This window comes from Monodelphis domestica, chromosome 4 (genome assembly GCF_027887165.1).
Source record: "Monodelphis domestica isolate mMonDom1 chromosome 4, mMonDom1.pri, whole genome shotgun sequence".
NCBI lineage: Eukaryota > Metazoa > Chordata > Mammalia > Didelphimorphia > Didelphidae > Monodelphis > Monodelphis domestica.
In genome coordinates, this window is record NC_077230.1 from 446,653,507 (window position 1) to 446,678,046 (window position 24,540).

Consider the following 24,540-nt stretch of genomic DNA (forward strand, 5'->3'; position numbering starts at 1 on the left):
GCCTTTTCAAGACACCATTGGAGATTTCTGTCACTGACAGAAATCTTAACATCCTCGGTTCCTGTTTAAAACATTGCTGGTTCCTGTCAAGAAACCTAATTTCTTCAAAGACTTTCATTTCATGAATTATTGAGATACTGCATACAAATCAGTGAGCAGAGCTCTATTCTATATTCTACCTCTCCCCTGGCTATGAGGAAATCTTGTATTTCAGTAATTAGAGTCATTTAGAAAGAGATTTAGGGTGACCTACAACCTCTCTAACCTTTACCCTTTGCCCCAATCAACAATTAAATCAAATGAGCAGTCAGATAGTGAATTCAATCTAATTTATTTACATCTAGAGAGTGTAAGGATAATTTTAGTATTGTGACTTGAAATCTAGATTTAAATGGTTGCCAAATAAAATTCCCAAGTCAGTCTGGAAATTATGGAGATCTTGATTAATATCAAGGAAAGAGAGAGAGAGAGAGAGAGAGAGAGAGAGAGAGAGAGAGAGAGAGAGAAAGTTCCAACTGAATTCAATTGACCTCCTTTTAAAGAGAATTTTCTCTTATGTCACCTCCCCTAAATTTTCACATCTACCAATTACAGTAGACACTTTTTCCCAGGACTGCCCATTCTTAGTTCTCATCTTCTTTGGTTCTCACCTTCTCTTGTTAGATTAAATCCTCTGAGTACTTCACACCTCTTTTGCTAAGCTTGCCTTTTGTAAGTTGCTTGACCTTTTAGTGATTAATTTAACCTTTATAGGTACTGAGCACCTTTTTGTTTTTAGATCTAAAAATAGATCTAGCTTAAGATTCTAGCTTTATTATAAGTATAAGTTAGGGACTTTTCATTGTTCAATCAGGAGTTTTCAACTTTATCTTCCCCTAAGGCACTGTCTGAGTAGGGTGGAGTAATTTTAAAAGTTCTCAATACATTCCTGATCAAGTACCTCCATTGTTAAAAATGGGGAATAGCTTAATCAAATCTTCTGAAGTAGAGTCTAAACAGTTTTAAGATTCACGGGTAGGAGGACATTTTCTTGGGGCTGGGATTGGTTTTTGGGTAGGAGGACATTTCCTTGGGGGCAGAGATTGTTTTTTTGGCAGAAGGAACAGGAGAAACTGGGATTTCAGAAGTTTGGGTTTCAGGAGAAGGGTGTTGGGGATTATGTTCAGCCAAGATTTGCAGACCATGAGAGAACAAGTCTGTTAGCTGACTTATAGGAGAGGTGTTTTCCATCTCCATTTCGGGGGAGGGAATTTTCTCATTTAGAGGTTCAGAAACAGGTTTGTCAGGTTCAGACATGTTTTTGATGGGGGTCAATATTTGCCAATTGATCCTGTAAAAATCATTTTAAATTATCCAATTGGCTTTGCATGGTTTCCTGTATTTTAGCTTCAGATTTTTGCATGTTTCCCCTTATTTTAGCTTCATATTTTTGCAGGTTTTCCTGTATTTTAGCATCAGCTTTTTTCAAGTTAGCATTTCTCATCACAGTATTTAGGAGTATAAAAATGAAATGACCTAATAACATAAGAAATTGGAGGTATTCTGAAATCTTTAATGTTCCTAATTAAATGTCATAGAATATAGTATTCATTTATATATATATATATATATATATATATATATATATATATATATATTATTTTTCTAGTGGCCTCACAAGTTTGTTTTTTTTTTTTTTACTCCTCACTTAATTTTAAAAACTAGAGACACGTGGGGAACAGGATGAGATCTAAACTTCCTCCAGGTTTCTTTCAGTGCTAATTAAGACTAATCTAGTTGTCAGTGAGGGTTGCCTAATTGGGTTGTTTGTTCCCTAAGGGAAAGGGGATTCGTACGTAAACAGCTTCCCCAGTTCTGCCACTTTTAGATTTAAGAAAAAAGGCTGTGTTCAATTCAAATTAAGGAGAAAAGAGGAAAAAAAATTTTATACTCACCTGGTCTTGCAGCTGTGTTTCAAACTGCTTAAAAAGCTGACTTGAGGAAGTAATAAAGAGAGAACGGAAAGAGGTTTCACAGAAATTTGAGGGTCCTAGTCATCACTTCATCGTTGCCATACTGTAAGGATAATTTAAGGTTGTGACCTAATCTAAATTAATTTGGTCGCCAGAGAAAATCCCAAATAAAATATCCAAGTCAGTTTGGAAATTTATGGTGATTTTAATTAATATAGAGGGAAGGAATTAAGGAGAAGAGAGATAAAGAGGGTATAGGATTTCTCCCAGGGGAAGTTCCAATACCTCTGCCACAAGGTCTTTGAAGAAGATTAGAGACTTTTCTAAAAGTATAATGTTTGGAAGGTAAAGGAGAAAAGAATGAGCCTGAACTCCAAGAGAGCTCAATGAAGATGCCTCACCTGAAATAGGCTACTAAGCTTCTCCCAGTATAGTATCAAGGAAAACTCACCACTAACCCTGGACAACAGCTGCCACCACACCAAGATGCCAAAACAATCAGCAAGCTGCCACCAGAGCCACCTCTCCGCGGTAAGAGGCCGGAGAAAGGAAGTGATGCCAAATATATAGACAATTTTTACATCACTTTCCTGCATCTCACATGTACCAATGGTAGCTTAAGCTTTAATTAGGACAGCCCAGGGGTCTGTCAGTTGTTTCTGATTTGTCATTTTCTAGCACATGTCTGTCATAGGCCATCCTCCTAAATACTTTATCCTTAAGTATGGGTGTAGACATTCCTGTTTTTGTTAGACTAAGTAGGGTGGAGTAATCTAAAGTTCACACTAGAATAGTTTTACTATCTATTTCCTCCTTAAAATTGTGAATCTTAAAACTACTCAGATTCTACTTTAGAAGATTTGATTAAGCTATTCCCCATTTTTAACAATGGAGGTACTTGATCAGGAATGTATTGAGAACTTTAAAAATTACTCCACCCTACTCAGACAGTGCCTTAGGGGAAGATAAAGTTGAAAACTCCTGATTGAATAATGAAAGTCCTGAACTCACACTTTATAGTAAAGCCAAAACCTTAAGCTAGATGGTCTGTTTTTAGATCTAAAAACAAAAAAGTGCTCAGTACCTATAAAGGTTAAATTAATCACTAAAAGGTCAAGCAACTTACAAAAGGCAAGGTTAGCAAAAGAGGTGTGAAGTACTCAGAGATTTAATCTAACCAGAGAAGGTGAGAACCAAAGAAGATGAGAACTAAGAATGGAAAGTCCTGGGAAAAAGTGTCTACTGTAATTGGTAGATGTGGAAAATTTAGGGGAGGTGACATAAGAGAAAATTTCTTTAAAAGGAAAGGGTAAAAAGGTAATTGGGTAGTTGGAGTTCGGAGTTGAAGGAGGGAGGATATTTTGAATGGAGTTCTCAATTGAATTCAGTGTGGAGTTAGACACTGAACTTAGTTCAGGAGACCACTTATTTTAGATTTTAAGTCAAAACACTAAAATTATCTTTACAGTTTGGCCAAAATCTTTACAGTTTGGCATTTACAGTTTTAACATTCACAAACTCCAATAGTTTCTCCTTTAAAAATTTCAATGCTATACCATTTGGTGCATATATGTTGAATAATGATATTTCCACATTGTCTATACTGCTTTTTATCAGGATGTAATTACCTTATCTCTTAATCACATATATTTTTACTTTGGCTTTGTCAGATATCATAATTGTGACTTGTGCCTTCTTTTTCTCAGTTGATGCCCAATAGATTTTTCTCCAGTCTTTTATCTTTACCCTGTGTGTTTACCTGTCTCATGTGTGTTTCTTGTAGACAACATATGGTAGGATTTTGGTTTCTAATCCACTCTGCTATTTCCTTTTGTTTTATGGATGAATTCATTCTGTTCACATTCAGAGTTATGACTACCACCTGTATATTCCCCAACATTTTGATTTCCTCTCCTAGTTTTGCCCTTTCTTCTTTCACTATTTCTTTTTATACCAATGTTTTGCTTTTAATCAGTCACCCTAATCCCCACCCTTATTTTACTTCCCTTTCTTCCCACTCCCTTCTTATTCCCTGGCTTTAATTCTTAAGAGATACTTCAACTATGCCCTGTGAATAATCATTTTCTAGGGAATTCATGAAAAAAAATTTAGCTGCTAACAAAGCTGAATGGTGGGACTGTGTTTCCAGAACTGAAATGGGAGCAAATGCGACGATGTGACAAATGTGATATTGGCTTAATTTCCCCACAGCTTATATAACATACAGAATTATTTATAACTGTTTTTATTAGTTTGCATTGATAGTAAATAAAATATAGTAACATTGATGTTTTTTTTAATACCAGAAGACTAGGAAATTTCATATTATACATAAAATGTAAGCTACCCATGCATACCCAGAATATGTGTGTGTGTGTGTGTGTGTGTGTGTGTGTGTTCAGAGAGAAAAAGGGGGGAAGAGAGAGGAACTTCTACTTCAGGAAAATTATTCCTAGTTTAGCACATAAATGATGTAAATTACATAAGAATATTTACCAAACTTGAATGGAAACTTAGATCTGATCAGTTAAGTTAAGTTAAGTAATGTGAAAAGAGCTGTAATTTTAATAAGTTGTAAGGAAATAAAAAGATACCTTTGATTTATCTTAAAATTCAGGATTTTAAAACAAATAAAGAACCACATTAAGTACCTACCTAAGGTGACCCTCCTATATATAGCTTCATGGAAGTCATATAGGAACTAGACAACACTCAATCCATTGCTATATGCCCATTGTTCATGTTTTTATTACAGATGCCACCATTATTCTAGTGACTTTATGACCTAAGAGTCATACTCAGCTCTCAATCTTCACTTTTAGTCACCTATTAAATCAGTTGACTAATTTTGTTGATTCTACTTCCTCAACATTCCTGGAATCCATCCATCTCTGTCCATTCATATCACAACGATTCTAGTATAAGCCTTTATAATCTCTTAACTATCTAGTCTTTCCCTTTTCTTATTCATTCTTCACACACGAAATGTCCACATCACTTCCCTGTTCAAGAAGACCGAGGGACTACAAAGGTAGGTAACATTATAATTTTAAAGAATGAGCAGAAAACTGAGTTTTTTTTTAATTATTAGGTTATTAAATTTGATATTACTCTGGAAATTTTTGACAATAGATGATTTGTAAACAATTTAGGGGATAAAAGTGATTACAAGGAGAGTTTCTGTGTATATCAGGGCTTTAGCTTTTTGGACTACTGTCTTGAAATGAAGTCAAAACAATTTTTTTTTTTTTTGCAGTTGAGGAGTCCTAACTTTTACATTTTGGGAACCCTTGATAGTCTGTTGATTTTAAGACTTTCAGGTGATTCACATGATGATTTGGCTACTGTTCACTTCTCCTAATAAGAGCATAATCAGAGGACTTAAAGCACAAAAAATAAACATTGCCTGGAATCAGTTCAAATTGAGGCATGGTAAAAAAAGAGACTCACTGATTTCTCATTGTCTCTAAAATCAAAGACAAATCCTTATTTGGCATTTAACTTGCCATCTGGATCCAGCCTATCTCTCTAGGCTGATTACATATTACCAGTTCTAGGCACTCTACATTGCAAGCAACAGTGTGTCTTGGATATTTTTTTCATATGACATTCTGTCTCCAAACTTCAGGTCTTTGTCTCTCAGGTCTGAAATATTCTTCCTCCTCATCTCTGTCTCTTGGAACACCTAACTTACTTGGAAGTCTGCTTCTATGCCATTATGTTCTTCCTTTCCAATTGACTCTAGTCAAGGCCAGAAGATCTATCCATTGCATCACCTACCTGCCCTTACTGCATACATTTTTACATTTTATTGTCTGGAACATAACTTTACAGAGACCCAGAAAACTTTCTAATTTCAGAGGAGCTGCTGCTTGTGATCAGTGGACAAGGTTTCCCCACCAGGAATTCTTGATATCATTGAAATCATATGCCAGATCAATCATTTCTCATTTCCCAGTGAAGCTTGATACCTATCAACACTCCCAGAAACACACACACACACACACACACACACACACACACACACACACACACAATCAGAACCCAAAGTTGTATTATAGTACCATTAGTCTTCAGTGACTCCATAGTGAAACTGGGAGAGAAAGGGTTTACCTGGGCGGGATCCATGACCTTCTTAACTCAGACTCCTCTTTCTCAGAGGATGCCTAGTGACTGATCACACAAATGTGTCCAGATAGGAATTTGGTCAGTGCTCTATAATCTTGCATTTTCCCATCTGGGACAAAGCAGATAGGCACTTCTCTCCCCTGACCCAAAACTTCCAGCCTGTGCCCAGACTTTCGGCACAAAGTATGAAAAGATCCAGAGAAAAGAGCAAGCACTTGACAACAATACAGCTGAAAGCCAACTTGTAAGTTCACACAAAGAGAATGCACAGAGCTCTTGATGTCTCTGAAAAGTTCATGTTTAGATTTCAGTAGCAAGGTTATGAAGCCAAAGCTAGGAAGGATCTAAGAGGCCATCTAATCTGACCCTTTCATTTTTATCTTAAGAGCTAGAATGTATGTAGCCCTTTCAGCATTTTGAACAGAATTTCTCATTTGATCCTCATATCATCCCTTGGAGTTAGACATTCTTATTATACCCATTTTACAGGTAAGGGAGCTGAGTCTTAAAAAAGGCTTAGTGCAATGCACAGAGTAACATAACTTATAAATATCCCAAGCAGGATCTGAATTTAGGTATTCCAGACTGCAAGTCCAGGATTCTCCCCACTAACTCTATGTCTTCCCTTCTGATGAGGAAACCAAGAGCCAACAAGGTTGTGATTTATTCAAAATTATGCAAGTAATGAGTTTTAGAGACAGAATTTGAACCCTGGTCCTCTGATTTCTGACCCAATATGCTTTAGCAAGCTGCCTCCTCAGAAGAGAGTTTGTCCGTCCATTCCTGGTGCTCCTGCATGTTGTGACTCTAGGAAACCCCTTGAGTTTAAAACTATTCAAGGAGCTCATTTGGGGAGCACCAATGATAAGACCAGTTTCAGATGCCCAATTCCCAGTCATGTCCCTTCTGGAGAACACTTGGACCCAGCCCATCTTATAAGTGCCATGGGTCACAAAGAAGAATCTGTGGAGGAATCTGCCTGCTGTATCCTCTGGTGATTTAGGAGGGAAGCCTCCTTCATCTCATCTTTTCAAATGAAGGCAGGCACATGAGTCCACTATAGTTCACCCTTACTTGTGATTCAATGCATCTCTCTCTTCTGGATTTTTTAGTCCGCATGGAATGCTGGAAAGGGCATGAATTTCACGATCAAAAGACCTGTCTGACTAGTCCTCCTGGAGCCTCAGTTTCCTTGTCTTTTTATTCTATTGTATATTATTTCCCCACTTTGTACAATTTCTCCAGTCACATTTGTCCATTCCTGAGTTAAGCTCAGGAATTCCTCTTTTTTTGCTTAAGTGTTTTAAGTTAAATGGTCATCATCCTCTATGGTGCTGTTTTCCATTCTTACCTGCTCTTGACTCTTACCTCCGTAAAAAACTGTTAATTTTATTGGTTGGATTGAACATTTAATTGGTTACCAGATATTTAATTTCTAAATCCCCAAAATGAATTGCTAAAGTCAAATGGAATTTATGGTAGCTTATTTTACAATAGAGGGAAGATATTAATGAAGAGAGAAAAGGGGAGAGAGAGAGAAAGAGATAGCTCCAGCTTCCTCTGACCCAGGTAGCAATTCTAAGACACCAGTCAGGGGAAATGAGTCTTAGGATGATGGGCCCTTTCTTGGAGGTTCACACCTCCAGAAAGAGTAAGGAAGAAAGTTAGCCTTTACACTCACCACAGTGACTGTCTGAAAGGAAAGCAGTCTGAGGTCTCCTGTACAAACTCCTCCAGGGGTTCAGTTTCACAGCCAAGTGTCTTCATTCTAAGTCTGAGTGACTGTCTTCCAGTCCAACTCCGATTCCTGTCCTTCACTTTCCTCCAAATGACTGATTGATGTCTTTGTGTCTGTTTACATTATTTAAAGAACTTTTCCTCTTGTGTCTCCTCCCCTAAATTTTACACCTGTCAATTACAGCAGACACTCCTCTCCAGGACTGCCCACTCTTTCACATGTGGGTCACAGCTCCCACTCAATGTATGAAATGGATGTTGATACCTTTTTTGTTAGTTCACACATTTTGTAGTTGGTTCATACCTTTTTGTGGTTAAAATGGGTAGATCTACTTTAAATACTGGGTTTACACTTTGGGGATTAAAAACCTAAAAATAGGGGATTACAACTTAATCTTCACAATAAAGGAAGAGCTACCTGCCTTCATTGTTACAATCAGGGGATAGCTAAATCCAATCTTCACAGTTGTTTTTTCAGAGGTATTTTAGATTTTTCATATTTTCCTTTTTTAAAAATTTGCCTTATTTTTTCTTATGTCTTGTTGATTTGTTAGTTTCTACTTTTTTAATTCTAATTTTTAGGGAGTTATTTTCTTCCTTGAATATTTGTTTCCTTTTCTTTTTGACCAATCCTCCTCTTTAAATAGTGATTTTTTTCATTGTTTTGTTTTACCTCCATTTCTATTTGGTCCACTCTATTACATAGGGAGTTTCCTTCAATGTATTTTTGGACTTCCATTTCCTTTTATCCTATTCTAGTTTTTAGACGGTTGATTTTTAACTGAATTTTTACCAGTTGAGTTTTTGTCAATTCTCTTATTTTTTGTTTTTTAAACTTCTTTTCAAGTTCTTCCAGATGTTCTTTTGGGTCTGACACCTTTTTGCTATCTCATTTTGAGGATTCACATGTCTCCTGTTTGGCACTGTTGTCCTCAGAATTCATATTTTAATTTTCCATTACTAGAGTATCTTTATAATGTCAGGAGGTTTTTTTTGTCTTTTGTTCATTTTTCTAGTTATTTTTTCCACTTTATCTAATCCATCTGTTGAGGTGGATTCTAACCCTCTGTTGTTCATGGGCTGGGCAGGTTCCCACTCTGTTACTTCCCTATCCCTACCAACTGGTTTGGCTTGGGCAGATACTCTTCTCTGGGTTCTGCTGCTTTAGGAACAATGCTGCAATGTGAGCATGAATAGGTTCCTGCCCTCTAATTTCACTGATCCTGTGGAGTGGGTAGTACTGAGCTAGTCCCTCTCTCTGCTGCATCTCTACTCTTCCCTCTGTTGCCTCAGCCACTCTGAAGCTACATGGGAGTGAGTAGGCTCCCACAGTTTGCTGGCTCCTTCTCTGATCCATTGCTGCTTCCATCATTCTGCTGCCACATGAAAGTTTGTAGGTTTCCTGTCCTCTCTGACTTTGCTACCCATGTTGAGTGGTTTATATTGGGCTGGCCCAATACTGTATCCTTTTTTTTGCTTTCTATAAAGGTTTTAAGTGGCCCAAGCTGGGTTTGGTCCCATTCTGCAGCTTTGTTGCCCCTGACAGAGTTGCAGCATGTTAGACAGCTTTGAGTTCTGCTGGGTCTAATAGTTGCTGTGCTGCCTGGGCTACTCACTCTTCTTAACCCAGTAGGACATGTTCTTCCTGTTTTCCTTTGTGTTGAAGCCATTTATTTCCTTTTGTATGTGTACAGGATTGGCCCCAGAACAACAAAATGGAAAGGAGTACTTCCTCTGAGGGAAAGGAAAGATGGAAACTACATCTTAAGCAACCTATCTGTCTTACCCAAAACCTGGCTCCATATTGATCACTAAGTCATTGTTTCCTTTTTCCTGTGTCAAGGAAGTTCATTCCTTCCCCCTCTTGAGTAACTTGACCTATCCATATAACATTCCTGACATAACACAGCTGCAACAGGTTTGCATCCGTGTACCTGCTATATGTCAATAAAAGGCAAGGCTTTGGGGTTGAGGGGAGGGAGAATCAAGAAGAGAAGGAGGAAGGAAGAAGTTGAGAACAGAGCAGGCAGGTGAAGGGAAGGAAGAAGAGACTTGTAGGCTAGGGACCATGTGGTCAGTTTACTTAAAGGAATGATTATCTACCCTTTCTAATAAACTTTATAAAATATATCTGGGTAGAAATATTATTTCAATTCTTATAGTTGGCGACCATTAATCAGGGATATATTTTTATGATCTTTAATTTTCTTCTGAGAAGTTTTGAGTGAGTGCTTAGATAAGCTTAAAGAATAGAAACTCACCTGCCTGCATATATGAAATGCACCTTGGCTGAGAAAAGGAACAGAGCTGTCTGATGCACCCCAGATCAATGGTGAGACCCTCCCCCCCACCATTCCTTTAATGTAGGTGGGGTGGGACAATAGAAGACACAAGTTTGGGCTTTTTGCCCAAGTCTGAACTGGGGACCCAGGCAGGGGAGTGACTGCTTTTTTTCCCCAGATCATTAAGGACTCTCCCCATGTGGTTCCCCACTCCCCCCCCCCATTTTGGAATAGAGTGGGACGGCCTTTTGAGAAGGCAGAATTCCGCCGTGCCCCCTGATAGTCTGACTTTCCCCAGGCTCAAAAAATACAGACTCCTGTTTCTTCCCAGCCTCTGCACTCTCCCTAGGGCATGTTACAGTGCAGGAAATTGACAGGGGCTCCCCAATGCCTGCTGCCTTTCCTCAGCTCAGCACAGCCAAGGGCATGGGAGTAAGCCCCCGACTTCCAAACGGGACTGAGTTGTTGTTGTTGTTGTTGTTGTTTTTTAACCAAGGGGCACTAGGACCCAACAGGTCTTTCCCAGCCTGGTGTCTGCCTGACTTTCCCTACTGGGCCACTGCTGCAGGGACCTGCTCTGAGACATTTAAATTAATTTTTGAGGGGGTGGAATTTTAATGAACTAATTTAGAATGTTTTTTCCATGGTTACAAGAGTTCCACTGCGTTTTACATTTTTGATGATCAGTTTGACTCGCAGTCTAAGTTGGATTCAGAGCACCCTCTTAGGCACTAGACTTCAAAAAACATTTCTGTACCTCTGAGAGAAAGAATTAGCTCTTGAGGAAGAAAATGAATATCACAATGCTTTGTAGTTATGGGTAAGTCCTCAGTATGAGGGTATAATGCCATCAGTGAACAAACTCTAAAGACTTTCAGAGTGCCAAACGGAGACAATGAAAGTGAATGCCCATCTGGTCTCCTGGAGGATGCTAAGGAAAGATATGGCAAATGTCAATGCCAATTTAGCCTGTAAGCCAAGAAACAGCCATATGTAAGCCTGAGGATGCAAATGGACATTCACCTCAGGAGGAAGAGATAATACCTGCCAGGTTTGAGGCACCAACCACCCTCCATCTCTCATAGATCCCATTTTTGATCTAGTTTGGAACATTTTGTGAAGAGCCCAAGCCACGACATACACAGCACTATAGACAAAGTAACTGAAGCCAGACATGGTCATATCAAAATAGTGCAAAAGGAAGCATTTAGGGAACAGTCCTCTCGCTCCGATTTCATAACCTCATCTGGACACTCAAATGCTGAGTTCCAGAAACTCTTAAGGAAAATGTCTCCTGGGTATTTGACTGGGGTGACTGTCTTGAAAAACGCTTTGAAACCAGAAATCTCACTTGTCTGATGTGAAAATGTGAGACCATCAAGGAAAGCTTCTCCATCATGATTGCAAAGTCTCATGGGGCCATCCCAGTGCGATGTAATCATCCAGACCTTCCAAAGTGAAATTGAAGGTGGCTGAGAATATCTGAGCATCATCAGGGAGTCTGTGTCACCTTGGATGATGATCACCTTGGCTGATGATGCTATGAAAGCCACCTGGGATTCTTCATGGCGTCTCTCACTCACAGGGATCTTCTCTGTGAAGGCCACACAGGCTTTATTCCTTCTCATCTCTTCTCCCATGTCCCAAAGGAATTTCTTACCTCATGTCATCTGGGACAATCAGCCCCACCCAGGTCCAGCTGAAATACAATAGCAGCTGGATAATTCCCAGATGCAGAGAGGAATCCTGAGGGGCCATCTGGTATAGAGAAGGAAACTGGACCTTGTTACTCAGGGCAGGATCAAATGGGCCATAGCTTACCTGGATGGGAAAGAAATATGGGTCTCATTGGGACATATGAAAGTGGGACTGGTGCATACCAACTCAGTGTATTACCCAGTGGGCTGCTGAGGCAATTCTGATCACACCAAGATTAGGTGAACTGAAAGATAATGGCTACATAACAATACACTGATGCTTCTGGTTTTAAACCTTTCACTTCCCTGACCCCTCCATGACCTCTTTTTCAAATAGCTCAGGATTTCTTCTCTCTTACAGTCCTTGTTTATGGGCCCAAATAAATTTCATGATAAAACGGACATTATTTCTGCATGTTGGAGATAGAATTGGTTAAGAGGTGACTCTTCAATAGAGTAATGTTTCTCAAAAGTTTTATTAATATGACAAAAGTGCTGATTGAATAGACATGTGCTCACATATATGAGGTATATGAGTGTGGCAGTGGATAGAACATTAGGCAGGGAATCAGGTAGATCTAAGTTCAAATCCAGCCTCAGGTACTTAATTGTGGGTTCCTGGATAAGTCACATTACCACTATCTGCTTCAACTGATAAATGAGGATAATAAGAGCCCAATTCCTAGGGTTGTACACATCCAAGGAAATTATATTTTAAATTTTTTAATTGCTTTGCAAAACTTAAAGTGCTATGCAAGTGCTAGTTATTATTATTTTAAATAATAATTGAAATAATTTCACCTTCATTTGCAATATTGATGACTCATTAGGAAATAATCCCAATTTCTAGAGAAAGGGACTGGGTTTGTTTATTCATTGGGGTAAAGAAAATTTAACTAATATCGCTTAGCACCTTCTCTTCAATACGAAAGAGTAGAATTATCTAGAGCACTAAGAGGTTGAGATTTATCCAAAGCCATGCAGCTAGTATTGTCCAGGCCCTGGAATCACTCTGTCAACTTCCCATTCACGGTGGCAGGCCAGGTTTCCAGAGGACAGCTATATATTCCTCACCTCAGACTTAGCAGGGTAACCCTGAATATGTTTTTCTACAGCTATTGTTTATTATTACCTACCATGAGTCTCCTGCTTCTCAGTGCTTCAGATAGAGTTAATTAGCTTCAAGAAATAATTATTTAGGGGGCAGCTGGGTGACTCAGTGGATTGAGAGCCAGACCTAGTGATGAGAGTTCCCAGGTTCAAATCTGGCCTCAGACACTTCCTAGCTGTGTGACCCTGGGCAAGTCACTTAACCCCCATTGCCAAGCCCTTATGGCTCTTCTGACTTGGAATCCATACATACAGTATTGATTCCAAGACTGAAGGTAAGGGTTTAAAAAAAAAGAAAGAATTAATTATTAAGGTAATATAATGAGAATAGCTGACTCAAACATTGCTCTAAGAGTCAGTAAAAAAAGTAACAGCTCACACAAGCTGTTTAAATTCTCTGAACCTCCATTTCTGTTGTTTTTTAAATGGGAAAATCAGGTTACTTGATTTGCGAATCTCTTCCAGAGCTAACAAGTCAGTGACTATGATCTGGTCTATAAACAGAATAGTCTTTCCCCCGTGTCTTATGGGGATGGCAACCGTGAAGCTATCAAGAACATGACAACAAATTTAAAAGACAAGACTGAAATTGGAACAGCTACCACCAGAAAGATGGCCACTGGGTGTGAAGATGGGATTAACTCTTCCTCTGCCCATTTTTAGATTTAATCACCAGAAGCGTATACACCCCCACATATCCTTAAGTATGGGGAGGTCTGTGACCCACATGTGTGATAGTGGGTGAGGAATCAGAATTGACTGACTGCCCCCCTGGGCACCTAAGCAAAACTAAAAACTGTAACTGGTCCACATAAAGTGGAAAGAAGGCACAAGAAGTGAGGAAAGGAAGGGTTTTTTTAAAGTGGCAAGAGCTTCCTTTGACTAGCTCTTTCACCTTGGAACTTGACCTTGAAGGAGCTCTGGCTTGGGACCTCAGCCTGTTCTTCCATTTTCCCTTAGAACTACCATGTGGGTGAGGGAAAAAGGCTGACTCCCTTTCCCTGGCATTTTCTGGAGGTACCAGCCTCTGGAGAGGCCACTCATCTTGGAGGAGGCCTTGTGGCTAAAACCTTTGTTTAATTTACCTCTGGGCCCCCCTTTGCTGGAGCCTCTGAAGTCCTGCCTGGTTCAGACCAGGCCAGAGTAATTACCTACTTTCTCTCTGATTTCCTTACTTTTACTCTTTTTTTCCTTTTGTAAATAAACTACAATAAAAAGTCATTCTGACTTAAGTACTAATTTTTGGCGACCACATTTCTCATATATTTAGTTCAATGGGTAAGGAATTTTCTTGATGATAACCCTTGATTATAAGTGACACTAATATGTGGTGTGGTGGTTGACTAGGCACTGCCTATCAGGCCAATGACTTTCCAGATCTATGGAGATATGTCTTCCATTCTGGCTGCCCTATCTCAGATAGTGGGCTGGAGTTGGAGTCAGAAAGGCCTCAGTTCAAATCCTGTCTCAATACTCAGTTATATCTTGGTGGCACAGTAGATAATTGTTGGGCCTAGAGTCAGGAAGACAAGTTCAACTAGAGCCTCAGTCAGTTACTAGCTGGGTGACCCCAGGCAAAGCACTTAATTTATGCCTCCCTCAATTTCCTCAACTGTAAAATGGGGATTAATAATATCATCTACCTCTCAGGGTGAATGTAAGAGTCAAATGACATCCTATTGGTAAAGAATTTAACAAGATGAGTGGCACAGAATAGGCACTAAGTAAATATTTGTTTTGTTCTCCCTTCTGTCCTGTGTGACCAAGGGCAAGTCACTTCACTTCAAAGAAAGGAGCAAGAGATGGCAGGTCCAGGACTCCCTACCTGTGGGAGTCTGTAGAGCTCGAGAAGGGTTCCCATCTGGACAGAAAGAGCAGAGGTGGCTCCTCCAATAACAGCCAGGGACTTGTCTTGCCTCTCACAACTATAATTTGGGATGGTCTGGCCCTGTCCTGAGAGCCACCTTAGGGAGCTCTCCAAGGTCCTGGCGTCACTGTGGTAGCTGTTGTAGATGTGAAATCCCAGGGTAGTATTAGGGAGGAGGCTGGAGTCTCTGTTGATCTCCTCCACCGCAAACATCAGGGCCACAACCTGCTGGTAATTTTTGTGTAGCCACCTGCAGGGAGTGGGGAGAAGATCAGAGGCTAGTAAATCCTGGAGGGCTCATAGGCTTCAAGGAGACCTACCACCAACCCCTGCAGGCATGCCAAGGCCAGATCACTGAGGCAGCCTGGTTTTGGATCACCACAGTTCTTTTTCATAGGATTCCTGCATTACTGACCCTCCTCAAATGTAGGTTATGGGCTCTGGAGAGACAATTTCTTCAGAATTCTACTGAGCCTGAGTGCCAGGAATGCTCTCCCTGCTCACCTCCACTTCCTGGCTTCTCTGCCATCCTTCATGCCTCAGGTCATAGCTCTCCTTTTGCAAGGGGCCTTGAAAGTCTCTTTAAGGCTAGTGCCTTTCCTCTGAGATGATCTCCCATCATACTATATGTGTTCAGTAGCTATAAAAGTGTTTGAGTGCTATCTCCTCGATGAAAATGTCTGCTCCTTTAAGACATGAACCATGTTTTTGCCTTTCTTTTTGAATCCCCAGCTCTTAACATAGTTCCAGTCCTGTAGTAAGCATTTAATAAATGAGGTTGATTGACTACTTGACCTGAGGCACTCAGTCATTTCATTCAACAAATGTGTACTAACTAATTAATAAATGCAATACACTGTACAAGTAGAAATGGCTGCCTGGTCTCAGTTTCAGTCTTATCTAGGATCTATGTGCATTAATAACCACACTCTCAGGCAGTTTATGACACTTGCCACATTCATACTACCAAATATTCTAGCACTTCAGCAAAAGAAGAGGGGATCCTCTGGCTCAAAGTCTTCTGTTAGGAGGCCACTCAACCCTTGAAGGAAATTGTCACAGGGAGAAACTGAGTCATTGACCATCTTCCTCTGCCCAACTCATGGCAAGCTGGTTTATTCCACATAAAGTCTTTGGCAGCTTTATTCCTTGAAGGAAGCTCTAACAGAGGCGAATCTGGAAGGAGGCAAGGATCCAAATGGAAAGAGTATGCTACGTGAGGTCATCAACATTTGGCCTTCTCCAATTTGGAATTATCCCCAAAGGGCTTTAAAAGACTGCCTGTCCTTTGATCCAGCTATACCACTGCTGGGTTTATATCCCAAAGAGATAATAAAAAAGACTTGTACAAGAATATTCATAGCTGCTCTCTTTGTGGTGGCAAAAAATTGGAAAATGAGGGGATGCCCATCAATTGGGGAATGGCTGAACAAATTGTGGTATCTGTTGGTGATGGAATACTATTGTGCTCAAAGTAATAATAAAGTGTAGGAATTCCATGGGGATTGGAACAACCTCCAGGAAGTGATGCAGAGCAAAAGGAGAACCAGGAGAACCTTTTACAGGGAGATTGATACACTGTGGTATAATTGAATGTAATGGACTTCTCCATTAGTGGCAATGCAATGATCCAGGACAATTCGGAGGGACTGATGAGAAAGAACACTATCCACATCCAGAGGAAGAACTGTGGGAGTAGAAACACAGAAGAAAAACAATGGCTAGATCACAGGGTTTGATGAGGATATGACTGCGAATGTAGGCTCTAAACAATTACCCTAGTACAAATATCAATAATATGGAAATAAGTCTTGATCAATGACACATGTAAAACCCAGTGGAATTGCTCATTGGCAAAGGAGGGGGGAAGAACGAGGGAGGGAAAAATATGAATCATGTAACCATGGAAAAATAGTCTAAATTAATTAAATACATAAATAATAAAAAAAAATTTGGCCTTCTCAGTGTGCTCTTCAGTCTATCTGGAGCCTTAGTTCTTTAAGGTATTGTTTAACACATCATCTTTTCTTGTATTACTCTTTAAGAGCCCATTCCCAGTCCAATGCCCAACTTTTTCTGGGTTCTGCCTCTGGTTAGTGTTTACTCTGTACTTGTACTAGGAGAGTGGACCCTTGGTTTGACCAGGGCAATCTTTACTTCTGGCCCTTCAAAAGAGAAAGAGAGATTCCTGTTGCCTTTGGCTCAGCCAGGCCAGGTTCATCTTTGCTATAGCATTTACAAGGGAGCAATTGTGGTCTGAGACCTTCTGTTTTTTTTTCCTGCTCCAGGGAAGAGCCACTGAAATGACCTATGCATTGTTAACTGAGCCTAGAAATAGGGGAACATGGAACATGGAGGCATACTTTTATACAAAGGTGAAACCCAGATCTCCAGTTAGCCACTGAGATTTTGTAAATGGTCACATCCTAGACATTTAATGGCTAAGAGGACATCATTGTGAGAAGGCACTAACCTCACCTCCTCACCTCTACCTCTCAAGAGGCACCAGAGAGAGTAAAGTTTTCTGTGCAAGGCAGCTCAACCCCTTTATGGATCAAGCACTTGCCAGATCCAGAAAGACTCCTTTTAGAAGGTTCCAGAAACACCTAATTGGGACAGTCAGTGGAGACCTTCATGATCCACTGGCCTGATCCACTCACACACACACACACACACACACACACACATGCATGTGCATTCACACATACACACAGTGAGCACAAAGTCATGTCCTAGTACCATTAGTCTTCAGTGACCTGATGGTGAGACCGGCAGGGGCAGAGTTACCCAGGGAGGGACCCAGGACCTTCTTAACTCAGATGCCTCCTACTGAGAGAATGTCTAGTGATTGATCACTGCAATCTGTTGTGATAGAAGTTCGGTCCCTGCGTGTCATCCTGAGTTTTGCCATCAGAGGCAGAGCAGACCACGTCCTGCTCTCTTCTAACACAAAGCTTCCAGCCAGTGTTCAGACCTTGAGGACAAAGTATGAAAAGATGCAGAGAAAAAGTCAGGCAGCTGACAACCAGCCTAGCTAAAGGCACATGAGATGGTTCTGTGCCAAGTTGTAAGTCACACAAAGAGAAAGCACAGAGCTCTTGATGCCTCTGAAAAGTCTAAGTTCAGATTCCTGAAACAAGATTATGAAGCTATAATAAGGCCATGTAGATTGACCCCCTCATTTTAGTCATAATAGCTAGAATGTACGTGGTCCTTTTACCATTTTGAGCAGAATTTCTCATTTAATCCTTGTAACATTCCTGGGAGTTCAGCACTGTTATCCCCATTTTACAGATGAGTAAGTTGAGACTGGAGAAAATCTTAATGATATGCCATGGGTAACCCAACTCCTAAGTATCTAAAGCAAGATTTGTTTTCAAGTATTCCTGGCTAAAAGTCTAGCCTCCTGACCACTAGACCACTGCTCACTAGACCTCTTCCTTTCTGATGAAGAAACTGAGGCTTAGCAAGCTTGAGTGATTTGTTGAAAATTATCCAAGTAATCAATATCAGAGGCAGGATTTGAAGCAGCCACATCCTCTGATTTCTGGCCAAGTGTGGCTCCCCAGAATAGAGTCCATCCATCTATTCCTGGTGCTCCTAGTTGCTGTGGCTCAGGGAGGACTCTTGGGGATAAAACTATTTCAGAAACTCATTTAGAGAGCACCAATGACAAGAAGACTAGTGCAGGTGCCTAGTTCCCCTGGCTGTGTTATCACAGCCCTAATTATAAGCTCCATTGGTCACAAAGAAGAGTCTGCTGGGTCAGCCCATCCACCCTCACCAGTTGAGGCTGTAGCCTCTGATGATTTGCAAGGGAAGCCTCCATCATTTCAGCTTATTAAACGAAGGTAGGCACATGACTCCCCTCTACTTCACAATCACCTGTTATTCAAAGCATTTATTCAATATTTGTAAATCAGTCCAGAATACTCCAAAGGACCCTGGTCTCAGTATCAGAAGCTCTATCTGAGAGGGCTCTCTTGGAGCCTCAGTTTCCTCATCTGCAAAATATGTATAATAAAAAACACTTTCCCCACCTCACAGGGAATGCTTAACATTGTCTGCCTGTCTGTCTATCTTTCACTATCTCTCTCTCCTTCTCTCTTTCTTTTCCTCTCTCTCTCTCTCTCTCTCTCTCTCTCTCTCTCTCTCTCTCTCTCTCTCTCTCTCACGCACACACACACATGAGCAATTCTATAGTATTTGGAGTTATTGTATATTAATTTTAATATTACAGAGTCTATGGTGAAGAGGGCTCATTCTGGTGGCAGTGGCATTCCAGATAATAGAGGGCAGGACTTGAGGTGCAAAGTCAGACAGTGTTCTGAGGTCCTGGCCTTGGGTGCCATTGGAGGGCAGCTCTGATCTTGGGGCTTCAGAGCCAGGACAGGTAGTGATGTAGTAGACTACTAGGACCCACCCCATGTAGACGAGTTCAAAAGAAGCTGTCTACTCTCCTTGGACCTGAATTCTCCCTGTGTTCTTCCCTTTGAGTCCTGATTTCTCTGTTTTCCTTTGGGGCTGATACCTTTCTGCCTTCTGGTTCTAGGTATATCTGAATGAGGGCCTTTGGCTTCCTTGCTAGTGGTGGTGGCTGCCCTTTCTCTGGGTCTCATCTTTCCTGTCTGAACTCTTTGAATGTCCTTCAGATAGACCGGAAGCAATTCTCCCTCCCAGATCTGGCTCCAGGGGCTGCTCCCTGCTACTGTTGTGGGAGAGAGTTTTATTGTGTGAGAGAGAATGCTGATTATGGTCCAAAGAATTGCAGCTCAGATCCATTCCTCTCAAGCCACAAGTCTACATAGTGTAACCATAGGCTTGGAAAAAGCCATTGCAGGGGAGTGGAATAGCCCCCAGATGGGTGCAGAAGATAGTGGAATGACCCCTGTAAGGCCTCAGATGGGGAGAATTGTGTCCTCCCATGCTTGGAAACTCTCAGCCTTTCCTCATACCAGTCCTCCCCTGGGTGTGCCAGGGCCATTCCAGGCTGAAAAGTAGGGAATGGGTCAGGAAGAAGTGAAATGAAGAGCTTCCAATACCATGTGCAGCCTGGGTTTTCTATGGAGCAATATGGAAAAGGAGAAGAGTCCTGCCAAGTAGCCTGTTATTGTTAGGTCTGGTCAGTGACTGTCAGTTATTCCTCGGTCGGCCTCTTGACTTCTTCTCTTGACTCTTGTTCCCCAGATTTCCATAGTTGCAGGCCTAGGCTTAGATCCTTTGTTTTTCATGAATAAACTTTTTGACAATTAATGTTGAATTGTGGTATTTTTGTGGAGTAATTTCCCTTTAGCCTGGCCAAGGTCAAAACTCCAGACTTGCTGCGCCCTTCCCCTGAGGCTATGAAACGAGGGGCAGCTTCTGTTTTATTACTATGTCTAGTCTAGTAGTAGTCTCTCGGTAACCGAGGATGACTATTGTCTTTGTGCGTTTTTGTGCACAAAGACACTTGTGCATGAAGATTTAAGTGGAAAAGTCGATGCACAGAGACAGTCCCACTCTCTCGGCGTTGGAAGCCTGGGTCCATTGGCACAAAAAGTTGTTACACCTGGAGACTTCCTCAGCTGCATTGGATGGCCGTGTTGTCCTTTGTGCTCCAACATGCCCTAAGCACTCCACAGTGCCTTGCTGCATCGCCCTCTCAGCCGTTGAACTTTCTTATTGGTTTCTTCCATCTGTTCAGCCGAAGCAGTCTTCACATGCTGGGTGAGCAAAGCCCTGGTTCACCAGGGGTCAGTGACCCGATGGCTACCCTCACAAGGTTTAGCCAGCCTGTTGAAGCCATTGCAGGTCTGACTGGAAAGCCATGGTGAACTTTGACCTATTTTGAGAGTGCTGGGCCAGCCACAAGGCTGGGGAAAGCTTGGACTGACACCTTCCTTGTATGGACAAGGATCTGCTTCTGTTGTAAAGAAGTAATGAGGGGGGAGTTGAGGTCTCCTAAATCCTCCTCCTCAGTGGTTGTTTATGAATCTGAGAATTAATGTGTTCTGGCCCCAAAAACCACATAAAGTTTTTGTTTTATAATGTTTTTAAATCAGAAATGTACTGTTATATATAACAAATATATTTATAGACAAGAAGAAAAAATATAAAGAAATAAACTTGCTTGTGAAACATTATTTACTTTCAAGGTCAGGTGAGGATGCTGGTGCTAAAGGTTTCCATGCCATGTGCTCTTGCTAACATAACTTACTCTCTGCACACGTAATGCTACATTTAATGCAAAATTGACCTTATATATTACTTGTGATGTGTAACTATTGCTAAACTTAATTGCTATTTTTTTACTCATCATTATTTTCTTCATTGAATTTTGGCTGTTTTGCCACACTTTGCTCGAGTTCACCTAGAGGCTGTTTCAACAAAAACCTTTCCATGGAAGGTTGTGTTAAAGGGATTTTCTTAGTCTCTCCCAGTGTCTCCCTCAGAGGCCAGAGAGCAGGTTTCTAAGTAGATCAGAACTGACAGGAGTCAGTGAGGCAGAGCTGAAGATTCCGTTACCAGGGAGACCAAGCCTGAGAAGAGGAAGTAGCCGCCCTCTGACAGGAAATTAGGTGGGACAGTTGGTCAGTGAGGAGATAAAGGAAGCAGCTGCTGACTGTTGGGGGTCTGCTGTGTCTCTGTGTCTGTCCATTGCTTTAAACTACCATAGAAAAGGGACAAATACAGAAGTGCCTGTGTCAGGAGTGGGCGACTCTGTCTGGACCAGGGCCCATGGCAGGGCTTTGCCCTCACTCAGAGGAGAGAACAGGCCCCCCTCCAACTAGGAGGCAGCTGGGGGAGAGGGTACAGTCACAAGATGGGGGCAAGGCTTGTCTGGGCCCTTCCCCAAAGGTCCAAGGGCAGAAGCAGCCAATAGGAGGGGGTGGGGAATGACCATGCCCACAGGCCATGGAAGGAGCTCTGATCTCTGCAGAGGACAAATGCCAACATATTTCCTCCCAAACCACACCTGATGCCCATCTCCCTGTCCAGTGTCTCCTGTCTCCCCCCAGCCTCCCCCTTTATCCAGTAACCTCTCCTCCTAGGAATCTCCCCTGAGCCCAGGGTAAGGGCCCTGGGAGCTCCTCTGAGCCCTCCCCCTCTCTAATTCCCCACAGGTGTGCAAAGAGGAAGTCTCCCCACCTTGGGGCTCCCACCTCCTGAGGGACTACAGTCTGGGCCAAGCAGAGACCCTGGAGCCAGAGGGAATGGCCCCTGGGACCCTGAGGCCCCCTTCCCAGGTGAGTGCAGTCCATCCCAAAATGGAATCTAACAGAACTCAGAACTGTGTCTTTCACAGCCTCCAGGGGCACCATCACTGCTTGCTGTCAATGTGACCTCAAAGGTCACTCACAATCCCCGATTGTGTTCTGGGGACTTCCAGGGCCTCCTGGAAGCACCAGTCTGGTGAGCCAATCCAGGCTCCAGACAGACAGACCCAAGTGCAGTCATTTATTCATCCACCCAACAGTTTGACACCCTCCATCAGAGGGGGTAGCCATGTCTCCCACCATCCAGGAATGGCCCAGGGACAGTCTCTGCTCCTGACCTCCAGATTCTGCGGTTTGGACAAGTCAGTCAGGCTAGCAGGGAGGCTTTGGAAGAAGTTGGGGTGACATCAGGTGAGAGCACAGACAGGAAAAGGTGTGTTTTTTCATAGAAGAAAAAGCATGGGAATTCCAGGGGAGGGCAAAAGGTCTGCTTTTCAAATATTAAACTATAAGGAACTTAGAGTGTACTTAACATATAGAAGCTTTACATATTTCCTTTTACTATTCAAATCACTTACCTTGAACCTAACAGGATTATCTATCCTGTTGCTTTCTCAATATTGTTCATTTTTGGTTCCTTTATTTTTTTTATTTTTTAACTAAAAAAATTATTTAGACTATTTTTCCATGGTCGTATGATTCACATTCTCTCCCTCCCCTCTAACTTGTCCAGGAGCTGATAAACAGTTCCACTGGGTCGTGCATGTATTATTGCTCAAAACCTATTTCCATTTTATTTATATTAGTAATAGAGTGATCTTTTAAAAACTAACTTAAAAAATTTCCCCATATTTATATGATCCATTTTCTTTCCCGCCCCTCTTTTCTCCCCCCTTCCAAAGCTGACAATTAATTCTACTGAGTTGTACAAATGTTGTCACTTGAAACCTATTTCCATATTATTCATTTTGCTATAGAGCAGTTTTTTTAAGGCTCAAACCCCAAATCACATCCCATATATACATGTGATAAGTGATGTCATATGTTTTCCTTTTGCATTTTTACTCCCCAGTTCTTTCTCTCAGGGTGGATACCATTGTTTTAAATAAGTCCTTCAGGAGTGTACTGGTTTGTTGCATTTTTCCACAGTGTTTTACTTTCTGTGTACAGTGTTCTTCTGGTTCTGCTCATTTCATTCTGCATCAGTTCATTGTTCTCCCAGTTCATATAAAAAGCCTCCAGATCATCAATCCTTTCAGCACAATAGTATAACATCACCATCATATACCAAAATTGTTCAGCCATTCCCCAATGATGGAACACCCCCTCATTTTCCAATTGTTTGCCACCACAAAAAGCACAGCTATGAATATTTTTTGTACAATTATTTTTCATTACTTACTCTTTAGGATACAAACCCAGCAGTGTAATAGCTGGATCAGAGGGCATGCAGTCTAAAAGCTCATTGGGCAGAATTCCACATTGCTTTCCAGAATGGTTGGATCAATTCACAATTCTACCAACAATGTATTAGTGTCCCAATTTTGCCACATCTCCAGCATTTATTATTTTCATTTATTGTCATATTGGCCAATCTGCTAACTGTGAGATAGTACCTCAGAATTGTTTTGATTTGCATTTCCCTCATTAAGAGAGATTATTGATCGTTTTGATTTCTTTATTGGAAAACTGCCTATTCATGTCCCTTGACCATTTGTCAGTTGGAGAATGGCTTGATTTCTTGTACAGTTGACTTCTTTCCTTATATATTTGGGAAATTAGACCTTTGTCAGAGTTTTGTTATAAAAATTTTCCAGTTGGATGCTTTTCTTCTAATTTTGGTTGCATTAGTTTTGTTTGTACAAAACCTTTTAAAATTTAATATAATCAAAATGATTAATTTTATATTTTGTAATGTTCTCTATCTCGTGTTTGGATTTAAGTTCCTTTGCATAAATCTGTCAGGTATACCATTCTATGTTCTCATTTATTCATGATTTCACTCTTGATATTTAAGTCTTTTATCCATTTTGAATTTCTCTTGGTGTAGGGTGTGGCATGTTGATCTCAACCTGATTTTTCCCATACTGTTTTCCAATTTTTCCAGCAGTTTTTCTCAAATACTGAGTTCTTGTCCCAAAAGCTGGGATCTTTGGATTTATGGAACACTGGCTTACTGAGGTCATTTACCCCCACTATTCCATTATATATCTTTTATTATTTTGAGGAAGGCCCCAGTTATTCTATTTTTAGACTTTTCAGTAGGAATGGGAATGGTATTTTGTCAAAGGCTTTTTCTGTATCTTCAGATAATCATGTGATTTCTGTTGGTTTGGTTATTGAGATGGTCAATTATGTGGATGGTTTTCCTAATTTTAAACCATCCTTGCATTCCTGATATAAATTCCACCTGCTCATAGTGAATAATACTTGTGATGACTTACTGTAGTCTCTTTGCTAATATTTCATTTAAGATTTTTTTTATCTATGTTCATGAACAAGATTGGTCTGTAGTTTTCTTTCTCTATTTCTGGTGTGCCTGGCTTTGTAATCAGTACCCTATTTGTGTCA

General features: G+C 40.9%; 1 protein-coding gene across 6 annotated transcripts in view; it reads left to right on the top strand.

Moving 5' to 3' along the window:
- The window catches only part of LOC100619140 (zinc finger protein 420-like), a 69,096-nt gene that overhangs the window by 11,783 nt on the left and 32,773 nt on the right, over positions 1–24,540 (top strand). For 4 of the 6 annotated variants that reach the window (XM_056825852.1, XM_056825856.1, XM_056825854.1 and 1 more), the window contains exon 3: positions 21,877–21,999. The exons of 1 other annotated variant lie outside the window; for it this stretch is intronic. In XM_056825852.1, the coding sequence (XP_056681830.1) occupies positions 21,877–21,999 (123 nt within the window). Of the gene's footprint in view, positions 1–18,916; positions 21,563–21,876; positions 22,000–24,540 lie in introns of those variants that run through there. One more of the 6 variants, XM_056825853.1, reaches the window with a different exon arrangement.